The 9,154-nt window shown below is 35.5% G+C and overlaps 1 protein-coding gene across 2 annotated transcripts in view; it reads left to right on the top strand.

The window, feature by feature from the left end:
• The window catches only part of Ttc26 (tetratricopeptide repeat domain 26), a 55,557-nt gene that overhangs the window by 8,068 nt on the left and 38,335 nt on the right, over positions 1–9,154 (top strand). For both annotated transcript variants that reach the window (XM_033764509.1, XM_010631692.3), the window contains exons 4-6: positions 479–593; positions 2,370–2,419; positions 8,981–9,126. In XM_033764509.1, the coding sequence (XP_033620400.1) occupies positions 479–593; positions 2,370–2,419; positions 8,981–9,126 (311 nt within the window). The remainder of the gene's footprint in view (positions 1–478; positions 594–2,369; positions 2,420–8,980; positions 9,127–9,154) is intronic.

Here is a 9,154-nt window from a genome sequence, read left to right as displayed (position 1 = left end):
TTATGGGGGTTCAGGGGCGTCCGCGCGGCTACCTTCCTGGTGCTTGAGCGATGGCTGCTGGGTTGGGAGCAGGCATGGTTCTCCTTCCGGCGGTGGATCGGCCCAGCCTACATTCTCGGTGCTTGAGCGATAGCCTTGTGTATGTCTTTTTAAGTTAGCAAAAATAAAATATTTCTGTTGTTTTTCATTTCTACACTTCATTAGTCTGTATCAGTGGTTAAAGTGGGTAAAGCTATGTGAGATTTTATGGACCACACTCTCTCATGATTAAGAGTAAGCTTTAGCTTCAGTATTTAACCTTTCCAGGTAAAAAATGATTGAGGAATATGTAGGATTTCCTAAATGTGGAGTTGCCTTCTCTCAGTAAGAAATCCTCTTGGATTATAGAAGGATTAGTGCTTGTTTCGGCAGCACATATACTAAAGTTGGAGAATTACCTTACTGCTAAAATGAGATCACTGTTAAATATCTATTTCAGGAATATGAAACTGCAACAAAAGAGGAAAATTGCAATCCTGAAGTCTGGGTGAACCTAGCCTGCACCTACTTTTTTCTTGGGATGTATAAACAGGCAGAAGCAGCAGGATTTAAAGGTAAATGGATTCTTTGTTCTTGTTGTTGATGTCATATTCTTTTCAGTACTCGGGACTGAACCTAGGACCTTCACACTAAGCTACATCCCCAGCCCCTTTTTAAAATGCTCTTATTTTTTATTTATTTATTTTTTAAATTTTGAGACAGAGTCTTACTAAGTCACTAAGTTGACCAGGCTGGCTTGAACTTGGGGTTCCCAAACTGCTGGAACTACAGACATGTGCCACTGTGCCTGGCTAAAATGTGTCCTTTTTATATCTAATAATCTTGGGTTTTGTTGTTGTTGTTATATCTAATAATCTTTACTTACTACAGTAAATCATTTTGGAGATTTAAATACTTCTTTTATTTCTTTTTATTGTTGAGGAAAAAAATCAACTGGCTTTAAAAAGCTAAAAAAAAAACCAAACAAAAGTAGCTTTACTCTTCAAAAACTATTGAACTTTGTCAACTTTGTGTTTAAAGAGAGTGTTAATCCCCTGCCATCTTCCTTTCAGTGCCCTCCTGCCCAAGAAGGTTCAGCCTAAAAGCAGAAGGGTGAGAAAAAGAAAAGGGCACGTGTCCTCCTTAGGCTCCATCACAGTAGGAACTGCATGCTGTTGGTAGTTAGGTGTTGCCGTTCAAGCTCTCATGGCTTGGGTTTATACCTGCTTTTCCAGTTTCCGAGTGAGAAACCTAGTAATGTCAACCTGAAGAATCCAGATGCCTTCCCGTCTCCTTTCTTTCTTGTTATTATAGTCATTTCAGGAGAATTAAACTCAAATCTACAGATAAGAATAAGGGAAAAGGGAAACATGAGAGAAAAAGTTAATGATAATTAGAATATGAATCAGGTTAAATTAAAGGAACTACAGAGAAAGTGAGCGAGGGAAAGAATATTTGTGAGGAAATTTATTAGGGAAGAATGCATTCCCTAATAATGTAATATATGTACTGTATCTCTTCCTGGAAAAGGTGGAACTTGAAGCCTTTCTTGATTTGTACCTAAACTGTTTCAAATGTACGAATATAGTTTTTCCTAATTTGGTCATAAGGTCCTTTAAAGTTTCTACTTTGTCTCGTGTTTCTAGACTTTATCTGTGCCCAGGAAAGTGTTAAGATTCCTGAAAAATGATCAACTATCTATCTTCATTCCCATATGTATACATGTTCTTTTTTATGCATTGAAGTATGAATTTTTTCTGTAAAAGTATAGAATCAGTTGTTCATTATCAGAAAAATTTCCAAGGATGAAAAGGAAATTTGGAACTTGAAAAGTGCTAACCTTTTTGCTTGGTTGCCTGTGTAAGTATGGTACATTGTTATGCTGGGAAATCTATAGAGTAAAGCCTGCACTACTATTTAGGAAAACAAGGCAGCATAATTACAGAAAAGATTTTAGAGGAATTGAAAAAGAGTGCTAGGATGAACAGCTGAAAGATTGTGATTGCTGTGCCTGCTGGGACGACTGTAGCTGTCTGTGGTAGTGTTTGCTTCTGTATAGAACAGCTCAGAGCCGGCTGCTATTGTAGCTCCCTGTGTGGAATGTTGTGCTGCAGGACGCAATAGAATTAGGTAGAAAAGTGGTGGGGAAGAGCAGAATCTTAGCACACTTCCCTTTTGGTTCTACTATAGGTAGAGACCAGAGTCAAACGGTATTTACTATAACAGACACATATCAGGGTCAGGTAGATAAGGATTTGGGGAGATTTATATGTATTTCATTTTATACTTTCAAGGGACTAAATGCCCTGGACTAGAGTTCTTTAATATGCACTTTGGATCTTTTTTTTCAGCTCCGAAAAGCCGACTCCAAAATCGCCTGCTCTTCCATTTGGCTCATAAGGTATTTATGTTTTCATTTCATATCTTTTATTTTAAAAATATCTTTCTCTCTAGATGTGGTGATGCACACCTATAATTCCAGCACTTGGGAGGCTGAGGCAGAAGGATCACTGGGAGTTGAGCAGCCTGGCCTACATAATGAGAACCTGTCTCAAAAAAAAAAATGTATCTCTATCTACCTTTGGGAGGCTGAGGCAGAAGGATCACTGGGAGTTGAGCAGCCTGGCCTACATAATGAGAACCTGTCTCAAAAAAAAAAAATGTATCTATCTATCTACCTATGTACCTATATATCTTGTTACTAACAACAGTGAAAGGTAATTAACTAGAAATTCCTGTTAATGATACTTCTGGAACAAGTGGAATATGGACATTCATTTTATAGTGTGGGATTTTTCTCGCTTTAAATGTTCTTTGCCCTCTTAACTTATTCAGAGATGTTAAGTTTTAGTTCTTAGTTAAGTAGCAGTCATTTAAGGTTAGTGTGTATCAACTCTACTGTTTCTTGGGAAACAGCCTCAGAGACATCTTGTTCTGAATGGTTGAAGTAAACACAGTTTCCAGATAATTGTGGTCATCATAAAATGATTTTTAAATAATATTTTTTCAAATTATGAGTAATACACACTTATCTTGTCAAACAAAGAAAGTATAAATAAGCAAAAGAAGAAAAAGTAAAGGAAATTATATGAACCATATTGGAAAAATAACCCCCTTTAATCTTTTGTTGTATCTCCTTTTAAAGTACTTTTATATGCATATTTATCTATTTGTTTCTCAGTTCTGCAGAATGAGATTCATGTTGGTTGTGTTCTTTGTATTCTGCTTTTTTAAAAATGTACCTTTACACTATGAGCACATTCCTGAGTCATTAAATAGGTTTCACATTATTTTTTTTTTGTACCAGGGATCAAACTCAGGACCTTGAACTTATGAAGCAGGCAGGGGCACCACTGAGCTAAATCCCTGGCTCCACATCATTTTTAAGTGGCTTAATAGCATTCTATTTTAAGCATATGTGTCACAATTTATTTAGCATGTACTAGTTAAATTATTTCTAATTTTAATTATAAAAGTGTCATTCTGAACACCCTAGAAATGGACTTACTGAGTTATTGAATATGAATAACTTGAAATCTTTTAATTAATATTTATAGGTTGTATCACAGAAAGTTTATCAAATCACCGACAGGCAGTATTTGAAAATAATTATTTTTAGTACATTTAAAAATTTCACACCATAATTATGCCTTTGTCTTAATAATTCTTTCAATATTTACTTTACATATTTTTTAGGTTCCATCATTAAGCACACATTAACTTAGAATTTTTAGGTCTTCCTAGTAGATCAAAATATGTATTATCATGGGATGTCTTCATTTATCCCCCAAAACATTCCTCTTTGTCTTGTCTGTACTCTACCAACTCTTGTTTGGTTAGGGTTTATATATATCTTTTTATACTTTCATTTCTCCTTTTCTATGTCCTTGCATTTAAAGTGTATCCCATAACAACAGTATAGAAATGAATTTTATGAGTTTTTAGTCCTATTAAAATCTTTATTTTAGCCAGGCATGGTGGCACACGCCCGTAATCCCAGCACTCGGGAAGCTGAGGCAGGAGGATTGCTGTGAGTTCGAGACCAGCCTGGTCATAATGAGTTCCAGATCAGTCTCAGCTACATAGTGAGACCCTGTCTCAAAAAAACAAAACAAAACAAAACAAAAAAATAAATACATAAATGAAATCTTTATTTTAAAAAAAGTCTAGTATTCATTTATTTAGTGTATTTACTAATATACTAATATGGACAGCTCATTAACTTCCACCTTACTATTTATTTTCTGCTTGCCCCAACTAATTCACATTCCTTTTTTTCTCCTTTTTTGTTAGATTGACTTTTTTTTTTTTTGGTACTGGAGATTGAACGTGGGTCTTTGCATTTGTGAGGCAGGCAGAGGAACCACCGAGCCAAATCCAAAGTTAAACTGACTTTTAAAATTCCATATTTCCATGTCACTGCTTTGCTAGTTGTATGAACTATTAATATTGTTTTACCAATTGCTATAGCATGTATCTTTTATATATTTGGGGTTTTTTGTTTTGTTTTGTTTGGTACCAGAGATCAGACTCAGGACCTTGTGCTTACAAAGCAGGTACAGTGCCACTGAGCTAAAACCCCAGCCCTGTGTCTTTTATATATTAAAGTTTAATATTTGTACTTTTGCCAATTTCCAGACAATTTAAGACCACAGATGATTTTAACTCATTTGTTCACACATATTTGTACAAACCTGAAACATCCTTCATCTCTGTATAATCTCAAATCCCACAAAATACTGTTATTGTTGTTTTTGCCATCAGATTTAATTTATGCTTAACTATATCCTCTCTATTGGTTTTTGTTTCTTTCTGCATGATTTTGTACTTATCTAGAATCATTTTTATTTTCCCTCTCTCTCTCCCTCTCTTTCCCTTCCTTCCCCTGCTTTCCCTCTCTCTCCCTCCCTTTCTCATGGGCCTCATGCATGCTAGACAACTGCTCTATCATAGACCTGCATTCCTACAGCCTTTTCTAAATTTTATTTTGAGACAGAATCTTGCCAAGTCACCTGGCCTGGCCTCTAATGTGCAATCCTCCCACCTTGTCTTCCAGAGTAGCGGAGATTGCAGGTGTGTGCCAGTCAGTACATCTGGTTAGGAATCATTCTCCTTCTCACATTATTTCCCTTAATGGTGATGAATTATCTCAGTTTTTGTGTAAATATGTTTTAATTTCACCATCTTTTTAAAATAAATTTTTCTGTGTATATCATAACATTCCAGGTAGGTAGGTGGTCATTTCTGTTAGCATTTGGAGGATGTTATTTTATTGCTTCTTAGGTCCCATTGTCTCTACTGAGAAGACAACTCTCAGTCTGATTGTTGCTTCATTGAAGATTGTATTTTTTTCAGATTGTGTTGAAGCTTTATGCATTGTTTTGGGGTTTTAACACTTAACTATGATGTTTTTAGATGTTCTTTTTATTTATACCACATCAGTTTCGTAGTGCTTGCTTGAGCTCTTTCTCCTCCTCCTCCCTCTTCCCATCCTCTTTCCTCTTCCTTCTCCTCCTCTTCTCATTTGGAGAAGTCCTTAGTAATAATTATCTCTCCACATTTTTCTTCTTCATCATACTCTCTTTTCCTTCCCTCTTGGGTCCTCACTGTATCTATATCTATATCTATATCTGTATATTTGTAGACTTTTTCATTGTGTCATATTTGAATACTTTTCCACATTTTCTGTATATTTCCTGCAAAAATTTCTTTCATTTTACTAATTTTTCCTCAACCATGTCTAATTGTCTATTTTTACTTAGCTCTCATTTCAGTTATTGTGTTTTTCATTTCTAGAATTTATATTTTATATTTAACATTTCTAATTCCTTAAGTTCTCTAATTTTTAATTTATTTAAACAGTGATGTTATTTTAAAGTTCATATTTAATAACTCTAACAACTCTTCACTAGTGACAGCTGATTTTTGTTTTTTGGTCAAATGATCATAATTCTGGTATGCCTGGTAATATTGCCTTGAAAGCTAGTTATTGCATATAGAGATAATTTGAGGCTCTGGATAATTTTATCTTCTTATAGAGGGGACTTACTTTTGCTTCTCACAGGCACAAAGGGTGGGGCAAATTAATCAGTTTCTTTCAAAGATTTGACTTATTTAGAGCTGATTTTCAGTTATTGCAAAGGCTGGTATATTTCCACTTTTATTTCTGTTGCTATGGTAGCTTTCCAGGGGTCCTAACTGATACCTTTGGTGCTCTGGCTTCTAATTTTTGCCATTCAGCTCTTAAGACTTCTCAAGCTGTGCTTAGCTTCCACAATTGAGAATTGACAGATGCATTGAGAAAAAAATGGAGCTGAGCATCAGCCTCATCAATCCCTTTCAGTTCTCTTTTATAATCTTACAACTTTAAGTCTTCATACCGATGCCTTCATACAAATTTGTAATAGTTTCCAAGATATTATAGTTGTTCTATGTGAGAGGATTGTATGTGAAGTTACCCCCCTACTGTTATTAAAAGTGGAAGTCTTTGATTCAATTTTAAGAAATATATTTTATTGTGATTTTCTTCTGATTATGAAAATAATACATATTTATTATAGTATTTTTAGAATATAGCAAAAAAATCACACACATGCACAAGTAAGAATTCCTATAAGTCTGCCACTTAAGTGACAGCACTGTAATATGTTTTCTCTTTTTTTCTTTTTTTTTAGTACGGAGGATTGAACTCAAGACCTTGCGCTTGTGAGGCAGGTGGCAGCATCACTGAGCTAAATCCCTGGGCTTTTCTTCCAATCTTTCAAAAATTTTTATCTTTTAAAAATGTATGGGGCCAAGGATGTAGCTCAGTGGCACCACGCCTGCCTAGAAAGTGCAAGGTCCTGAGTTCAATCCCCCAGTACTGGGAAAAGAAATTGTATGAATCCTTGTATTAGCCAGTGTGGATTATGGTATATATGCTATTTTATACCCAGGTTTTTCACTTAAAAGCATATCAAACAGGACCGGGAATTTAGCTCAGGGGCTCTGTGCCTGCCTTGCAGATGCAAGGTCCTGAGTTTGATCCCTGGTCCACACACACAAAAAAAAAACAACAATAAAAAAACCCAAAACAGAACATACCTAACATTTTTACCATGTCCCAAGATATTTGCTACAAAAGATTGTAAATGGTAGTTCATGGGCTGAAAATGGACACAGATAAAATTTAAAAATAGTGTTTGAATGTTTCTTATAATTAAAAATAGAGTATGTCAAAGACTGATTTGTTTTGTTTTGTTTTTTCCATACTGGGGATGAAACTCAGAACCAGTGCCATGCCACTGAGCTAAATCCCTAGCACAATGTTTGTCTTTTCTTAAAAATGAGAAGATTTGCCATGCTTACAGTGGCACTGTTTGTAATAGTTAAAACTTGGGAACAGCCCGACTGCCCATCACCTAGAGACTGGATAAAGAAGATGTGGTTTTTCTATAAAATGGAGTACTACTCAGCCATAAAGAACGAGAAACTAAGCCAGGCGTGGTGGCACATGTCTGTAATCCAAGCACTCGGGAGGCTGAGGCAGGAGGATTGTTGTAAGTTCCAGACCAGCCTAGGCTATATACTGAGTTCCAGCTCAGTCTCAACTACATAGTGAGACCCTGTCTCAAAAAAAAAAAAAAAAGAATGAGAAACTAGAGATATTTATAGCTAAATGGATGTACATTGAGACCATACCTTTAAGTGAAATAAATAGGACACACGTGTAAATACTGAATAGATTCTCTGATGTGAAAACTAAAAGTATAAAGGTTCAAATTGTATAATTAATAATGTGAAATAGGAAGAAAAGGACTAAAGGGGGAAGGGGAAAGGAAAGAAGGGAAAAGAAAAAATATGAGAAAACGAAAAATGGAAATAAAGTCTTTGTAAATAGGGAATTGTGGAGGGGGTGAAGGGAGGGCAGGGGTATGGGGAAAAAATAACCAAGATACATCATGTAAAGGTACAAGATCCCAATGATGAATATAACTGTACTGTATACCTAACATGTACCAATAAAATTAATGAAAAAAACCTCAGAAGATCTAAAAACTCTGAATTCTTACTCCTACATGCAATAAATTGACTGAAGCTAAGTAACCGATGCCATCTTTAGATGGCACAGATTTTCTCCATTCGTAGTCCTGTGCTTTGTGTAGCATTTTAATTTCAGACCTCACTTCTCTGCCTTGCAATTTAATGTCTTCACAGTGTTTTATCTAATAAGTCTTTCATAATTCATCTAATTGTTTTCTTATTGTTGGTCATTTGGATTGGTTTCCAATTTTATTCCTAGAGAATAGTAATATTTGAAACACCCCCCTTTTTTTTTGCAGTGCTATAGTTGAACCTCGGGCCTTCCCACTGAGATATATCCTCAGTCTTTTTTATTTTTATTTTTATTTAGTAATTTATTTATTTCGGTACCAGGGATTGAACTTGGGACCTTGCGCTTGTGAGGCAGGCCGTGGAACCACTGAGCTAAAACTCTAGCCCTCCCCAGTCTTTTAAAAATTTTTTAATTTGAGACAGGAGATCACCAAGTCACAAAGTTTCCCTGGCTGGGCTTGAACCTATAATCATCCTACACCAGTCTCCCAAAGTGCAAGAATTACAGGCATGTGACACCATGCCCAACTCTAATTTCTTGATGTTTATTATAAGCTAACCTGAGTGCAGGCAAATAAAAAAAAGTTAGACTCAATAAAACCTTCCCAAGCTATACGTTAAAATGCAGTATATCCATTAGCATCCAATCTGCCTAACACATTAGTTAATAGCTAATATTAATCACTGGACCTCTCTATCTTCCTTTAAGTTCTCTTTGGAATCTTGGTACCTGAAGTCTTCTCTGCCTTGGTAGCTTTCTGATGCCTTCACACAAATTCTTAGTAGGAGAAGCTAAAATATGCCATTGACATTGATTTTTCTAATTCTACACTAATGTGAATATTTTCATTTCTTCTCACAATTTTAGTTCAATGATGAGAAAAAATTGATGAACTTTCATCAAAATCTTCAGGATATCACAGAAGACCAGCTAAGTTTGGCCTCGATCCACTATATGCGGTCTCATTACCAAGAGGCAATTGCCATATACAAGCGAATACTGAGGGATAACAGGTCTGTGGTTTTTTTTTTTTTTTTTTTT

Source organism: Fukomys damarensis, unplaced genomic scaffold (genome assembly GCF_012274545.1).
Source record: "Fukomys damarensis isolate Sample0158 unplaced genomic scaffold, DMR_v1.0_HiC HiC_scaffold_16, whole genome shotgun sequence".
Classification (NCBI taxonomy): domain Eukaryota; kingdom Metazoa; phylum Chordata; class Mammalia; order Rodentia; family Bathyergidae; genus Fukomys; species Fukomys damarensis.
Note: the sequence above shows the minus strand (reverse complement) of the source record. Positions and strands in the feature narration are given on the sequence as shown.